We start from the raw sequence: 17,764 nt of genomic DNA, 5'->3' as shown, positions 1-17,764 counted from the left end.
TTGAAACAAGTAGTGCCTTCCCCCTAGTTTTATGTTTGTGCCATCTGTGAAGGCGATCTGTGTGATAGTGGTGGGATCTGTACGATCCCAGCACTGGTACTTTTTGATACTTGAAATGGATGCTATTGATTTGCTTGGAGGTATCGAAGCCTCTAATTTTTCAGCCAAAATTTCTCGTTTTATACTCCAGTTGCTTTAGACAGCAGATTTTTATTCAAAAAATAGGTTAATCGCTAACTTTAAAAAATTCCGGCAAATAATAAGTAGGAACTACAAGAGTCACGTTATTTGCAGGGAAGATCAAAATACTTCAGAATATGACCAGAAGTCAGTGTACCTGACTGGAGCAGTTACAGAACACAAATCTCTCAACCTCAACTTCAGTCTTTTGTCAGCTGGCTCAAATTACCTCTCACACTCCTCAGCTTTGTCTCCCCACACCTATTTAAACTACACAGAAACAATGCAATAGTGGCTTTATCACCTATGTTTAGCACTTAGGAGCTAAATTCTAGGTAATACATTATCACCTTGCTCGGGCATTTCCTTCAGCACTCCCCTTCTTATCAGCTCCTCTCTGCTTTGTCTTGTCGAAATCTTCCTTTCCAACACTAAAGAAAAAGCACAGTTAAAGAACAGATTTATTCTTGCACTGCTGATGCTTGCAAAAAATGTAGAAAAATATTTTTATTTTAAAGAAACCCTGAGAAATCTGTTTTCTCTGACTCTGCAAACGTGGTCTGGGTTTTCAAAGATGCCCTCTGAAAGTATTTTCCCACAATTTCAGGCATAGAAGGGGGGAATTCATCTGACCCAATGCCTTCAGCTGAGCAAGGTTCCATCAGGCTTCCTTTATAGTCAATGGAAAAAGGTACTTCCAGAGCGAAACTGAACTCACCTTAGCATAGGCATTTAATAAGTAAAAGCATCTCATTACCATTGATAGGGATGACAGCTAGAGACACCTCCATCTGCTTTGTAGATGTTTTGAGTTACGAGAGAAATCCTGCTCAGAGAAAGCAACTCACAGGGTAGCCTTTATGACATGCAAACTGTTTTAAAGGAATAAACCTTAAACAGAAGCTAGAAAGTTCTGTTCTAAAAAGGAACAACATCTTCATCCAGGCCTGTTGGTTTTCACGGGAAAAAAAATGCAGCATCCTGTTTTTTAGGTTGAAAAAAAGAAGCATACAACACACACACAAAAAAAAAAGACTGACATGAAGCATTTTAATTATTATGTTTCTTTCCCTTGGGAAAAATGCTAAATAGTTTTATAGGGAAAAGTGTCTACAGATGACAAAACATAATAACTCCCCACTGCACCCCACCCCCAAACCAATACATTTTCAGTCAGTGATCTGGGAGGCCACTGTAATGATTCATGGAACCACGGTGCACCACTCATAAAATGTGAGCATCACTTGTTAAATCCTGTCTTTACTGTTAGGAAAAGTTAATCTCCCATCTTGATTCTGTTTACGTATGGACAGAAAAACCCAAGTGACGTTTGGAGCGCAAGCTGAGGGCATGTGGCAAAGTTTCACTCATGCTGGACTTCATCCTATTAATGCTATGGGATAGGGTTATTTATCTCACCAAGTAATTCAAACACTCCAGTAATCCAATGACTCTCTAGGGCCAGTCTAATTGCTGCATGCAGATGAAATACTGCAAGAAGTACTGTCAATCTCACTTGTGGCAGCCAGGGTGAACAGCCATACATTGAAGTGATGCCTCCTGTGAAGGCACAGAGAAGCAGTTTGGTACTTCTGAGAAATTTACCCTCTGCACATACCAGCTGGTAAACGTCCCTCTCCCCGCAGCAGGTAACTCCAGCTGCTCACTGCCAAACAGGCTGACTGAATTCAGGTGCCCGAAGGCATCACTGCTCACAGGTTCCCACTCTCCTTCTCTGCCGGGGAAGGGGATGGTTGAACAGAAGACAAAGCAGATTCTGTGCTTCTCAAATCTACAGCACCAGGTTTACTTTTCACACTGCAAAGTGCAGGGATTCATCAAATGCTCCACGAGATGCATTTCCCTGCAAAAAAAGCACCAACTCCTGGCAGAAGAACTGAGGGCAGTGACCATTCTGACCGGCCCATCTCAAGCTACCCATGCCTGTGAGATCAACAGCTCGTGACTGCAAACAGTACTGGCACAAGAACACAGAAGTTGGCACTAGGTCTGTGCTTATATACTCAGGTAATTTGTGGGATCTGTCTGTTAAAGGTCAAACCTTCACAGCATTCAAATCACATTTGACAATATGAGCACAAGAGCACAGCTGCAGACTCTCTACGTAAGCCAGCCTCCTTGGGGAGAGTGTGGTAGCCTGAACCCCGACCAGGCTAAACTGCCTCAGGTCCTGATCCTAAATTATGCGGGAGCTCTTCCAATTTCTCCCCATTACTTTTTTATGTACATGCAGCTGTGTGTCACACATGTTATTGGCATGGCAAACAAAGCACAGAAGCATGCCCTCTCTTCTTGCAAAGAGGTTTTTCATGTAAGCAAACAAATATATTCTCTTATTATTATTTCAGTATAATTTACTTCCTACTATTTTTCCTCTCTGCTTCTTTTTTGCATCAGTAAAATTAGATGATCTCTCATACATTTACTTGTGGGACTTAATCCAATATCACTTGAAAACAATGATGCTCTTTCCATCAAGTTCAAGAACATTGAACCAGATCCCCCAATGTCTCTCTCTAGTTTTCGGGATAATATATTTTTTCAGTTCTACAACTCTGAATTAACAACAGTATTGAATTAATTATCATGGAAAACGTCAATTGGCATTAAAAGACATTAACTCCTTACACTTTTACTGGAAGACCTCAAAGCATTTTATTAACATTACATAGGTTTCATAACATCTCTTAGACATAACTATCTCCATTTCACAGATTAGAAAATTTACGAACAGATAAGAAGCTTAAGGCCCAATCCATCATCATCGAAAATGCTACCCATTAGTGGTGGTTTTATTTAAACTGATTAAGCTCAGTTAATTCAGCTTGAAAAGATAATTTAAAATATTATTTGGCCCATGGAAAGACCATTAGAAGTCATGCTAGCATTCACTATGAGCATCATAATTTTAATTCCTACAAAGAAAAGGGCAGAATTCTAATTTAAATCTAAGTGACCCAAAATATGTCCCCTTGTATATGAGGAATGAGTAGCCTGTCTACCTGGGTGCTATTTAGCCAGGGTGGACTCATAATTTGTTGCTTATTACATACTTTGGCCTATACAACACATTTCACACTCACACAGTCAAGTATTTTGATTCTCACAGCCCAATTGCACTGAGCTTCAAGTGTCTCAAACTACTCAGTTGAGCTAATCACATTTGACTACTGTTATGTTTCAGTAAACTCTCTTAAAATAAGAGAGTTACAAAGTCAAACATTCAGAAGTCAGGAAATGTTTGAACAAAGGTTGATGATGGGTGTGCAGATGGTGCAGCTTTTGTTTGTTATATATACCTTTGCCATTCCTGCCTTGTTTAGGATAGACTGCACTGTGTTCAGTGAGCCATTTCTTTGCCTAAATTTTTAACCTTACCTTTCAACCTGAGGTTCAGACCTCATCTGGACAACAATCTAAACCTTAGTTTGAACCGAAAATTCTCAGTTTTCCCAAATGTCACCCCAGCAACTGAGTGAAGTCAAGACAACGTCTTTTTCTCCTTGACGCTCACGTGAGATATGCAAAAGGTGTTATCGTGTCTGTATAGATAGGCAGCTTATGGCATATAAAGATTAAGTCATATTATCAAACATGCTGACATTTATGAAGTGCTTAATTTGAGGTACCTTTTCAGCTGTAATTTCACACATTAAAATTGTGATAAATAAACAAACATAAAACCGAACTCACAGCATAGGAATTCTAGTTGAATTGCCTACTCATGGTTCAAAATATCTAATCAACAGAAGTGAAGCTATAAGCATTGGCCACTGCTGCTGAGCTAATGGCATAGACAACTGTAGAAACAGCTGTCTACCTGAATCACTTGGGGTGGGTACCACTATTTGTCACCCTAGAAATAGTTCAGACTCCTGAGCTCAGCACAGGGCGAGGACTATAGCTTGGTGCTTCCACTATTGTCCCGTTTGGCATGCTCTCTCCTCTCACCACATCTGCCATGACTTCCATCATCTGGGTCTTTCTCCTTCACTTGAAGAAGTTTAAACTTCTTATCTTTGCTTTCCAGACCTACCTCTCTTCTCTTCCTTCTTCTTCTGGTAGAACTCACCACAGTATGCTACCCATGTGCTTCTCCCATAAGCACATCTTTGTCTTTCCTGCTGAGCATAGTTTTTGCAATCTCTGATCTTACAAGTTATCATCTGTTCCTCACTCGGGAGCAGATGACTAGTACTATGGTAGAACAAATGTATGATAAATGCTGTTAGCTGTACCACCATGTGGACATCCTTAAGCTGAGTGACCAGCTGATCCTATTACTACAAATCTTTTCTATCAGATATGTATATATAATAATGTGTGTGAATCTGTGAATATGTGTCTGTGATACATATGATATATAGACACGCATACACACGTGTGAACATACATAACATTTCAGCATTAACATCAACATATTGTTTATAACATTAAGCAATAATAAAACAGAAACAACAATTTCTCCATCTGTATACATGTACATATTGAGAAAGATTACGCAAACAAGTCAGTCCTGACTGTGAGTGTAATTGGTTATTGGTCCTCATCTGCCGAGGAAGGCTGAGGTGAGGTGAGCTCCACTCTCAGACATCACACTCCAACAGACTCAAAAAATTCTATGTCAAAATCCTTCCCCTACTCCAGTCAAAAGCAAAGCTTGCCCTGACTTCAGGTGTAACTGTCAGCAAGCGTGTGAATTTATCACACTGTATGCAGCCCTCATTCACTTGAGTAAATTTTATCCATCCAAGGGATACCACAGACATTTATATTTTTAGGTCAATAAAAATAATAGTAACACTAATAATAATGGTTTACCTCAAAAAGCAGTTTCCATCCCTCCTTCCCTATCCCCTCAAAAGAGACTGCTTAGTGATATGCAGCAGCTACAAACCTCAGGCGTCCTTAAAAGCCATTCTCTGACTCAGAGTGCTGTGAGACTCCAGATATTCTCCAGTCTTTAGTTTTGCTCTTCCAAGGGAAGCTTGAGAGAATTCCGACTTTTAATTTTTCTCTGACCTAGAAAGAGCTAAAATTGCCTTCTACTCCCTGCCTGCATACACTTTTGCACTGGAGCTTTGAAGTAGCATCTGTTTCGTGCCAAGATACAAACTGCTGCCTTCTCTTCATTCTCAGCAAAACACTGCTGAGAGGAGAAACCCCTGAGATGATGCCATTTTCTGCTTGTTTTTACTTAATTTTGAAAGCCCTCTAGGCAGAAAGTATACAACTAGTGCCCAGATGACAGATTTTCTGAGATACAGCATGGAAAATATGTTGCTGAAGGAAAAAATTCCAACCATCATTCCCACATCAGCACAAATACTTCCACATCTAGTCCTCCATTTTTTTTTTAAGTTTGTGGTATTTGATGTTTATGAACATCTTTCAGTTGTTAGTATAACAGAGTCATGTAAGACTTTGTGACAGTACTGCATGGTAGATGCCCTGGCAAGGCTGTAGCAAGAATCTATTTCAAAAGCCTACTGAAAACTCAGGTAAAGCAATAAAAGCTCTTTCCAATAGCCCACATTCTGTCTTAGAAGAAACTCATTCTTCAGCTGCATATATGTTTATCAAGTTGTAGCCCTGTTAAGAGAACAGGCAATAAATGTGACAATTGTCGTACTGTCCCATGGTCTCAGGCCAGGAAATGGGCTTCCTGCAGGTAAGATGCACGCACACTCACGTATACACGTACCCTGTTCTGTAATGTAAACACAACTCTGATCAAGCAGCCTGAAGGAGAGGATTTCCTGTAAGATTTTTCTTTTGCATGGATGTTTTCCCATTTCTTCCTCTAGTTAGATAAGCAAGTTTCTTCTGTATGCAGCAAAGGGCAACTTGCCAAGTAAATGCATCTTCTCAGTCTCTTGTTGGTCCTGGGTCTGTTTCCTCAAGAAACACAGGGATAACTATTTTTAAATCTCCCCATCCCCTCCGAAACTACCATCTGAGGCAGGATGAATGCAATCCAAACCAGTTTCCATTTCAAATTCCAGCCTCACAGGAAACACATACACAAAAGTAAGTGATTCCATACCTTACATACACAGAGTTTAAAAGCAAATTAGTATCTCCCTATAGCTCTGGAGCATCCCGACACTAAAATAGTCCTCAAGCACGTAAAGATATGCTTTGACTGCAAGCTAATCTGATTTGCACTGAAAAGCTACAGCTTGCTCACGATGCAGCTGGGGCCAGCACCCAAATTTTCAGATATTACAGAATACAAAATATTTTCAATATTTTCAGATATTACAAAACTCAGAGTAATTTTAAGGGGAAAAAAGCACCAACCATTGTCATGGTTGGCAAAATGTATGTAAACTGGGACATTCTACTAAAAGCTGATACACTGAATGTACAAAACAATAAAAAAAGTTTTGAAAATCTGAAATTAATTCCCTAACACTATGTTTGTATAATTCCACCCAAATAAATAAAATTTTACTGTGTAGCAGGATTGATCGGCAGAACTCCATTAAAAATAGAGTATATATACTCATCGGGGAAAAAAAAAATATCAATCTACTGAATAATGAAAAAATATCAACATTTCACAAACCTTCTGTATAAATCTTATGTTTTGTTCACCATTGAATTTTGTATATTTACTCTTCACAAACTATATAGGTACTAAAATACCATAGTTTATGAAATTCAGAGCATTAGAATATTTACAGACCTGAAAGGCAGTGCTGCAAAATCACATCTGAAATTTAAAAATCAGAGTGTCTAAATTCTAAGAAGTCATCCAAAAGAGTGGCTCTGTTTTCCTCTCTGCTTCAGCGTGCTTCAAGATTTTAAAGCCTGATTTTCATTACAATTATGAAATTAAAGTTTTCTGTCCATTACACCTACAGTTAGGCATCTTCATTTTTCAGGTGCTCACCTTGAGATAAATTGTCCTTAACTCCATCTGAAGTAAGTGCCAATGGGAATTGTGGGTTCTCCACACCCCTGAAAGGACTGGAGGGACCACATCATCATAAACAAGACAGGCAAATTAAGTAACTAAGGAGGAACTTTTGAAAATGCTGACCTTAATTTCTTTGTGCTCAATTTCCTCCTTTTGTAAAAAGAAACACAAACACATGCTTTGCCTTGGTATTATAAGAATTGATGTGTCATGCTTGTAAGAGTGGACTGAGACCCTCTAAAGAAAGATAGTACAGCATAAGAAATACTGTATTTAACATGAATTTACCAGATACTGATTTGTAAAAAAAAAAATGCAGTGTACTCCTAAGAGTTCAGGAGAGCCTACTCAGGACACTGTAGGTGACTAGTATTGGTTTTATTGCCTAGAGCCATGGAAGATAGTGTCAGAGGGCTTGCACTGTAGTAATGAATCTGAAGAGCTCATCGATGCTCCCTGGACTCTGATTAGGCTCAAGTTTAGAAAAGCACAGCATCAAACATCTGAATCCCAAATCAGAAGTTTGGGATTTTTCTGGAGAAAGCTTAGCCAGAGCTGTGACACACAGACACACACACACATATATGGAGGGTGGCATTCAGTTTCCTAAATCTGGGTGTCTACAGCCACCTGAAATGCCCCAGGGATTTGGAGATGTCTGCACAGAGTGGGCAAACATGGTGCAGAACCTTCTGGGAGAGCAGCCAGGACACCCAGAGCATCTTAAGATGGCACCAAGCAACTGTATTTAGCTAACGGAATCCCAGCCCTCAATATTCCTCTTTTCAGAAGAAAAATAATTAAATCACAGCATTTTATTTCAGACCATTCTTCAAGTCTTGCCAATGGGAGAGTGAAGGGGCAGAGCAGCCTGTATGCAGGCAGTGGTCATAAAGTTGATCCTCATTCTTCTGCTGGGCACAGCCATGTCTGCTTCTCCCCTCTGAACAGACCAAACTTCTGTCCCCATGAAGGTAAAATTTGTTTCATAATCCAAGTCACTGACTACTAGGAGGACAGAGAGGCATTTCGAACATATTTGAGAATATTTCTAATATTTCTTAGTTTAAAAAAAAAAGTATTGTCAACATCAAAAGCATATCATATATAATGCACAGTAAACAAATAAACTGTGTATTTTTTGTGATAACTTCAGGACAGAAGCTGAACAGGGTTTGGTTTTTCCTAACTGTTTTCAAACTGGATCAAACTGTTTTTCTGTATTGTCAAATACTGTGCCTAAATAATCCTTGCCATCTAACAAGCTCCAAGAGCTTTTCAAATATTACCTTGCAAAGGCATCACAGTGTTTTCTACTATTTGCCACCAAAGGGTCACAGACATACCTGCTGACGTTTCTCTGAATTTGTCACTAGTCTTCTTCTTCCGCCATTTCCAAGGTTTAAAGATTTTGCCAATGGTGGAGAGTTTGCCCTTCCTCTTGAAGGGAGGAGTCTGGGATCCTGGGGCTGGTCCATCCGAGTTAGCAATTGAAGCCTTATCCAAACCATCAACTGTACAAACAAGAAAAGTAAAGGTAACTGAAGGATGGAAAGCAAAATGGTACCTGACAGCTAAACTCCCCCACTGTCAAATCGCAATAGGCTGTGTGTGAGTCCATGGGTTTTCTGTTCCAGGAGGCAGCCAGGGGGCATTTGGCTGTGGCCTGCAGTCCCCACACAAGCCAGCATAGGGACACAAGCCAGTCCCGACCTGAGTCAGCCCTGGGCTTCACTGCTGCCCAGCACCTCAGCAGCAACAGGACAGAACTTGCTCCCAACGCACATGTGGCACATCTGCATGCTTCTGCAGTTCTTCATCGCTACTGAAGAATTTCTTTCAACACATATTTGGGTGACTTTTTCCCTATCTTTGTAAAGCCGAATAACTAGCTGTCATCATATAGAAAGCAAAACCCCTACAATGTAAATACATAAACTATTTCTTTTAAGTAAAACAAATCCTTTCTTAAACAAGCTCTGAAGATAACCGTTCTGGCAGCGGCACGGAAATAAGTCCGTTTGACATCCCTGCTCATCAGTCATTCACAGCTCAGCCTGCCATGAGTCAGGCTTATTAACAAAACGTATTTAACAATAAGCTTCTGGGCTGTAGCCAAAATTTAATGAAGGATTACTTTTCTGCAAAACCATACTGAGTGATACGAAAGCCAGTATTTATCATTGGTGGCTGTAACATCGAGTTTTGTGAACAAAATTAAGACTCACTCCACAATATGCCACAGCATACAGTTAAAATAAATTTCCCAGAAATTTCACTTGTAAGTCTACTATTACCTATTTCTACTTAAGAACTGAAGTTTCTTAAAGCCTTCCACTTGCTGCCCTGCAAACACTTCAAATGTGTTTAATTTTATTCACGTGAGCAGCTTCACTGAAATAACTGCGATTACATACGTACATAAAATTAATCACGGGCTTAAATGTTTGCAGCATAAGGGCTCTATAATTGCTTTCATTCATCTAAACATTCTAATTATAACCAATTTGGAACAGAGTTAATACCACTGTCAACAGTAATAATAGATCATTAAATCAGAAAGTGCTATTCAAAGAAGGAAATATCACTGTCCCCATTTTACAGATGGAAAATATGAAGCACAGAGTTGTTAAGTGCTTAATTTTATGTTTGCCAAATGGCTTCTTGAACCCTGGGCCCGTGTCCTAGCTGCTAAAAAGATACATATTCAGACACATAACATCATGGTGCAATCTTATTATTCTGTTTCTCAGACAAATGGCATTTAATGAGTCCTATACATGTCCTACACTTTAGATCGATCCAGAATGCTTAAAAAAAAAAAAAAAACCTTTTCTGTGAGAAAGCTGATGTAATGCAATCAGCATCCAAGAAACTTTATTTCCAATGTTTTGAAATAAAGCATTGTGAAAAAAAAATCCATTGTATAACTTCATTGAAGTCTACGAAGTTAAAACCAGAGATAAATCTGTAAGAAAATGACAGCATTTAAATCAATAAATCTGAGTTATGCCATAAAATGTAATAAATTCTGTACTGTCAGACAGATGGAAAACTTCTCCAGGATAAATTACTGTTATTCAGATGCACTGGAAATTAAAGCTTTTACTTAAGTGCTTTGCTTGGGTACTTTCTGGTCTACATGGAGAGAAGACAGAAGAAAGGCAGACAAATGGACTTTAACTGTAGAAAGGCAAGATTCTGGTAAGGACCCGGATAAGTCTACCCCTCGGCACAAGTACAAAACCCCAGCTTCCTCACTTGTGCATCCTACAGAACATAACAGGGCAGCCTTTAGGGACATTTAAGCCGAGACTCCCTTAAAACAACGCAGCCACCGCCCTACAGACCCTGAGAAGCCAAGTGAGAGTGGGGATGAGACCATCAGCAAAGGCAGCAAGCAGCTCTGTAGAAAGAGAGGCATGGGACAGCAGAAGGACCCCTGTGGACCTCATGTGGAATTATAGGGATTGCACATTTGTCTAGGCTTACAGTCACCACCTACGTTGTACAGTCCCCTATGGAATATAGAAGCCTCCACTGGAAACTGTGGATCTAAGAAAGAAGTACATTTACTTGGAAGGTAGTTACAAAGATTAGAGAGCTAAATTTATCTTGGCAATTCTAGCTGACATAAGAAGGGGCAAGGGCCACAGCCTGCAGCCCAGGAGAGTCAGCTTAGACGTAAGGAAAACACTTCCAGGAAGGTGGGTAGCACGACACTGGAGCAGGTCTTGGGAGGTTTTGGAGGCTCAGCCAGGAAAGCCAGGGCTGACCTCACCTACTGTCAGTAACAGTCCTGCTCTGAGAGAGAGACTGGACTGAGTGACCTCCTGAGGTCCCTCCCAATTCGGATTCCCATGGTGCTAAGGGATGTAGAAAGACATGGTTGCTCTGTGAAATCCGTGCTAGTAAATCCAAAGAATCACAAGTGAAGTGCTGAAGAAAAGAGACCAAGATCTGGTGGCTGAAGAGTTTTGTCCTGGGACAGGATCCAAACATTCCTTCACTGGCAGAGGTTGTCCATCATCTCATTAGAGGGAAAGGCTACCTACTCCTTGGAGGCAGTGAGACAAAACCCATGTTCTTGTCTCCACCGGCTCAGAAAGGCTGGGTTATTGATGTGAAGAGCCTGCACTCTGCTGACAGATGGCATCATCTTTATAAATGTAGATCTTTTCAAATCCTCCTGGATCATGGAGTCCAGTCTACTGCAGGCAACCACTTTCACAAAAGCCTCATCTAAATTTTCTCCTCCAGTGCCTACCAGCAGGAATAGAGGATGATTATGGCTCCAATGGCTCCCCACAGAGAAATACAGATTTGTATCAGTCCCTGCTTTGCCCTCTGCTGAATATATTTAACTCTCAAATAATGATGCTCATCCTAGCTAAAGAAATCTGTCTGCTTCAAATGAGCTAACATATGAAAAAAGGGATCCACTTAGTGGTGAATAATTCTGTTCAGGAAGACTGCAACTTTTGAAAAAAGGATTCAACATTAACTCCTTCCGACAATAAAAGATGAGGAGTTGATTTATCAAATGAGTTCAACAAGGGCTCATAATTGGGAATTTAGCAAACCATTGACCTTGTACCAGTTCCTTCATTTGAAAAAAGGACCCAAATATGTATGCGAAAGGAGGAATAAGCATGGCGAAACATCATACATTAATTTCAGAAATAATTTAAGATACAGTAACATTTCTAGGAAAAAGGACTTATTTATATTCAAGAGTAATCATACGGTAGCACATTTTACCAATTAATAAACTGCCTATAAAAAACCCCAACAATTTCAGCAATGACGTTCCAGAGCATTTACGGAAATATCTTTTCAAAAGCTATTACTGTTCATCTTTGAAAGACTCAGCAGGAAATGGATGTTTAAGATTTACACTGTTTGCTTTATAGGTCATGTACTATTTAAGAATGAAGCAGTGTATTTTTCACCTCAGAGAGCTTATGTACCTTCTATTAATCATTCTAAATGTTATACACGTTCACTGAGATGAAAGGAAACATCTTAGCTTTACAAGGTTACAGGAGTTTGGTTACTCGTGCTATTCTTTTATTTGTACAGTGTCTTGAAGTCCTGCCATCTCCCACCATCTTCAAAAAGCCAGTGAGTCACTTCACTGCCTTCAATAAACATAATTATCAAGTTTGACATTAGGACTTCTGACCATACTACGTGCATAGTTTATGTTGTTATATTCCAATTCTTTGCCCTAGGTGTAGATTTTACATCTGAAAGAAAAAATGTACAGAAGGGTAAGATGTTAAGCATATAAAACATGCACGCTGATGTCATGCAAAGGGGAAATTCTTGCTGTAAAAGACCAACACAGCGCTAACAGAGACACTGCAAAGCCAAATCATGCTGGCACAGGCCATGAGCTAGATGAAGGGTACAAAAAGGACAGCCTCTCCATGAGCTTGAGGGCAGCCAAACATTAGATCAGTTTATGGACGACCCCAACTTTCCTATAAAAACACAAAGATGGAAATGCCTGAACACGTCTTACCCTAGGAAGGGTACCTGCAATAAGCAATGCTGATCTCTGTAGCTGCCTAGGAGACACTTTTCTGCTGCGAATGATCTCCTGAGATGTTGTGTGGCTGAAGCAGGCATGCGAATTTATCAGTTTTCCCAGGGCATGGTATCATTCAGTACTGAGATGTTCATGTCAGCACTGACACACGCTAACGCCTTCTTCAGGTAAGAACTCGCAACTAACTTCACAAAAGCAAAATGCAACAAAAAACTATCCCATCAGATCATTTCAAGCAAGTCTAACATAAATTCCTCTGAAGTAAATAGCTATGATTCTGCTGGTTCCAGGCTTTTCAATCTGGAATGCAGTAACTCCATTTTTTAAAAGCTTTGACAAAGAAAAGTCATTATCAGAAAAAGGGGGTTACATTTATGCCATAAGTTGTTCTGTGTTTTTACTGCTGCATATTTTTACTCTTGGCAGTGAAAGTGGAAAGCCAATAGAAGAACCTAACCTCATGACTGAACACTAGGAGTAATACAAGATATATGGGAAAAAAACCCCACACGATTATGTCCTTATGCTATTCTTTTTCTAGTAGAATCATATTTTCACAGTTAACAGATCAAAATTCCTTGCTTGTATTTTACTACTAGTAATTTGAGTCACTGATGATCTAAAAAAAGGTTAAACCTGAGTAATTAAGCAGCTAGCTACAGCAGGAGTGTACCCAAAAGATTTTTCTGTAGAACAATCCTTTACTGAATCTAAATAGATTTAAGATTCTTTCTCACATTAGTCTATATTCAAATTTAGTCCCAATGAGAAAGGGTTTATTAGACAGACTTTGTTGCATTCTAGTAGGGAATGCCTTATAAAATTGCCGTTTAATAATTCTTATCTGAACGGTGTTTTAAACAGAGTTCTGTGTTGTGTGGCCAACAACAACGCATGATATGAAAAACATTAATCATTTTAATTTAGTCTTACAAAGACTCCAAGCTGACAGCAAGTACACTGGAATCAACGCTAATAAATGAAGTTTAATTTGTTTATTCTTGTCACAAAGATTACTGAGATCCCAGAGTAAAAAGCACTTAGGGTGATAACCCAAGAAAAGAAACAAGGCAGAATTTAAGTGCCTATGTCAAAAGTTGTGCTATTGGCAGCCTGAGAAACTCAGATGCTCCCTGACTCTGAAATGTACAGATGCTGTAATTCATTACATTAAAACTACCTGAAATCTCCACTTCTCTGTACATAAAACAGCATCCCTGACTAGAGTTTCACAGCAGAGTGCCTTTGGTGATGAAGTCAGCCTGGGAAGTTTCTTCTCTGCACTTCCATCTGTTCATTCCAGACCCTAAAAAAAAAATATGCTATCCCTTCAGCTGTAAAAATACAACTGTTCATTGGGCTTAATCACAAGTAGATCTTTGAATGATCCCAACTAAAAATGCCTCCCCCTTTCCACCCTCTTTCCTTTTTTAAAAGGTTATTTTTAATCTGGGCCACTTCAGTGAACAAGTCTTCAGCACAATCCCACAAACACTTGAAGTGCCAGGGCTGGGTGAGGAGCGGGCTGTGACATGGGGCAGGAGCTGGTGACTGGGCTGGGCAGGTAGCGTAAACCAGCTTCACAGCTGCAGCCAGGATACCAGGACACTCCAGCAATGAACACGACAGTGCCATACAGCCTGGCACACACCACCTGCCCGAACCTGGGTAAGTCCACAAAATAAGCATGTTTTCACCCAAAGCATTCACAAGGCAGGTGGAAGACTTGGGTTCCCCACCCTTCCTGAACAGTGTTGAAATCTCCTGTCCTTCCCTTTCCAAAGACGAACACTTTAACTGGGAGCAGGAGCCATGGTCCTCTGCAGAAAGCAGTTTTGGGGCCATTCAGCCACGAGTAAGAGGGAGCAGACCAGGAGGAACGTGATGCTGTACTTGGTTAGTTCAGTTAACTCATTTACAAAGATGTGGGAATTCCTATACATCATGGGTGATGCAACGCGTAAGGGCCTTCTGCAAGAAAAACAGCTGCTGTACTTTAGAGGAGAATGTACAACATCACTTGAATCTTCCTCATACTAAAAATAAATATCTATTACAGGATTGCAATGCTAATAAACCTTCCGAATGAGCAGTCAGAAGCTTTTTTTTTTTCTCTGTCTCTCTACGCTGCTCAGCAGCACCATTTTCCACAACCAACCTAATCTTGCTGGAGCACCAGGATATATATTTAAGAGATTCTTTCTCACATTGGAGCTGTTAAGTACAAGACAGCACCAGCAGAGTGGCAAGTTCTCTTCTTTCTCCACCCCTCTTGGTGCTGCATCTTTCATGTTGCAACCCCTTCTTCCACCCACTTGCCTCCCAAGACTCCCCCACCTGCACTGCAGTTCTCCTCTGGACCTGTGTCAAGAAAAGCAAGGTGTAGAGTGGCCAGAGGAAGGCATGATCTGCCTCCAGCCTCTCCTCCTCCTCACCACCAGGGAACACAACCAAGAGGGGAAAAGGCACAGAACCAAGTGCTCCTCCGATATCGAGGTACTAAGATAGTACCAGCATCTAACACTTTCACTAGCATTGGGTATCTTGCAGTATTACCATGGTATCACTACATCACCCTTAAAGTGCGTGAGGATAACTTTACTGTTATAATACAGGTGACTCAGGGCATTGCCACACCTAACTGTAAATGAATTTAAAAACTCAATAGAAGACGCAATGGCTTCAGTTCAAAGCTACCTTACATGTGGATTTAGGTCTGAATGATTTCTATGCTTATTAACTACCAGTTAGCTAGTACAGTTATTTTTTATCTTCCTCTCACTGCACCCAGCAGCCCTGCAGGGATGTGCTGTGAAAGTCATTTTGGTTTATTGAGACCTCAAAACCTCTTCTGACAGTATTATGATTTTCTATACAGTCTTGCCAAAGGGCACAGAGTTGGAAGTGATGGTTTTCATGCCAACAAAATCAATGTGTTTATGCAGCTGCATATTATTCCCATTTAGTGACAAGAACAATAACTCATCAAGTTGCTATAGAGTATGGTAAGCTGCTTATTCCTGGAGCTTACTGGAAAAAAAAAAATCAAGACACTGCATGGTAAAATGTTTGACATGGTCATTAAAACTCAGAAGTTATTCTGACACTATCAGTGTCATTTTCAATAAATCTCTCACATTCTGTAATGGTATATCGATTTTTCCTGACCAGAACCAGATAGAAAGGCAGGTCTTTTTTCTTTCTCCCTTTTTATTTTCTACTTGGAAAGGAAAAAATGCAACTAATCCCCGGTGGATAAACTGACAAATGGGAGAGCTATAATCCACCTCCAAGCAGCACAATGAATTGGCATCTGAATGCTTTTGCCTTGCCATACATCTGGAGTTTAACTTTGGGGAAACTCTGTCATGAGCTAATTGACTTGATTGTGTTTTAATTAAATGAAAGGAAAAAGCTGAAGTTCAGATGTGGGCGGCTGAATGGTAGTTTCCATATGGAACTGCCAGTATTGCAAAATGTTAATTGGACCTCCTGCTGTCGATGAGCTAAACAAGCTGGGTAGCGGCTACTTCAGAGAGATACTGGCTGCTGCCTTGCCACAGCTGGAGGGGATCCTCCTGGGATAACCACGGCAGGAATGGATACAACTACCTGAATGCCTCCAAGTTTCTACGAGGATACATAAACACACACCTTTCAGGTTGCTGGAGTCACACATGGACTGGCAGTGCAAAAGTCCAGAAAGGGCTTCAGGAGACTGAACCCCTGTAACTTCCATCTCATCGCAAGCAAAACATTCCCTCACTGCAGAAAGTCAAACACTGCAAGCAGTGGAAAATTCAGCTTTGTTACATCTGGAGACAAAAAAGTCACGCTCTGTTCTGCCTCCATGATCAGTCCCTGCCCAAGCTCTGCAAAAAGCACAGCTGCTGCCACACAGGTACTTACATGGGGAGGAGGGGAGTCCATGGTCCCCCTGAAAAGTGATAGCACAGATGCTCAAGGGCTCCACATTCCAGAGAAAAAGCCATGTGACTCAAAGGAACACCCAGCCACACTGTCCTCTTTTACAGTGTACAGAAGAGGAACACGAGCAGAGTTCCAAGCAACGGTGCTGCCTCCCATATGCATTTATTTTAGTTCTCACTCTCCCACCTCTACACCTGGGATTAGGTTGCTCAGAGGCTGGAAAAGCGTGTTTAGCTATCTGTCTCTTACGTAGGAAGCCCTCGCCCTGCAAGACACTGCACCTCAGCAAGCAAGGAGGAGACTTTACCTTGGCTTTCTACTACCTTATGTAAGAAACAGTAAATAGAACAGTGTTAACTTCAGGGCTTGAGATGTGCTTGCTGCTTCACCAGAGTCAACCACAAAGGACCTCTTTGCTTTGGAGTTAAGTGTTGCTCTTTCTTTTTCTTCAACACAATAACCACATCAACTTAAGTACTGCTGGCTCTTTTGTCAAGCTATCATAAAATCACATTTGTTAACCCAAGTTGTCTCTCACTAATGCAACTCAAATGCAGACAACACACTTGTAATGTGCAGCTTCAGAGTGACTTCACAGTATAGTTTTCACTCCCATTGAATTCATTCTCCAGGAAAAAAAAAGCAAAGTTATGGTTGCAGGGCACTCTGTAGAGACACTGGAAATACCACAGGCAATACAGCTGGTCAGGGCTACCCAGCCTAAATTATACTCCTCATGCAGGAAGCTCCTGTCTCTACACCTGTGCTGGCATGTGAGCTGGGGCGGGGGGGGGCTACAGTACATGCAGCACTGCAGTTACACCTCTATCATCACCCCACCTCTCTTCTCACCTGTTTCTTGTGTCAAAACACACCAGGGATCTGCTTAAGGTGTGAATAAAAATAAGGACCTGATCTTATGCCTGCAACATGCCCACAAGCATGTGTTTACAAATTAGTTATTTACATTTTGGCATCACGCAGTCCTTATTAGAACACCTGCATTACTTCCTCTTCTTCAACCAAATGTTTGACTTCCATCCTTTCAGCTTCCTAAGAAAGGAGTAACAGAATGCTCAGCAATCCTGTTTTACAGGTTTGAAAGTGAACTGGCCAAAAATCTTCTTGCTACCTCCTCTCTGACCTGAACAGCT

General features: G+C 40.6%; 1 protein-coding gene across 3 annotated transcripts in view; it reads right to left on the bottom strand.

Moving 5' to 3' along the window:
* Nucleotides 1-17,764, bottom strand: part of PHACTR2 (phosphatase and actin regulator 2) — a 101,909-nt gene that overhangs the window by 36,504 nt on the left and 47,641 nt on the right. For all 3 annotated transcript variants that reach the window (XM_086744138.1, XM_086744137.1, XM_086744139.1), the window contains exons 2-3: nt 8,473-8,640; nt 531-611 (exon numbers count right to left, since the gene is read on the bottom strand). In XM_086744138.1, the coding sequence (XP_086600264.1) occupies nt 531-611; nt 8,473-8,640 (249 nt within the window). The remainder of the gene's footprint in view (nt 1-530; nt 612-8,472; nt 8,641-17,764) is intronic.

Source organism: Chlamydotis macqueenii, chromosome 3 (assembly GCF_036417535.1).
Source record: "Chlamydotis macqueenii isolate bChlMac1 chromosome 3, bChlMac1.mat, whole genome shotgun sequence".
Taxonomy (NCBI): Eukaryota; Metazoa; Chordata; class Aves; order Otidiformes; family Otididae; genus Chlamydotis; species Chlamydotis macqueenii.
Note: the sequence above shows the minus strand (reverse complement) of the source record. Positions and strands in the feature narration are given on the sequence as shown.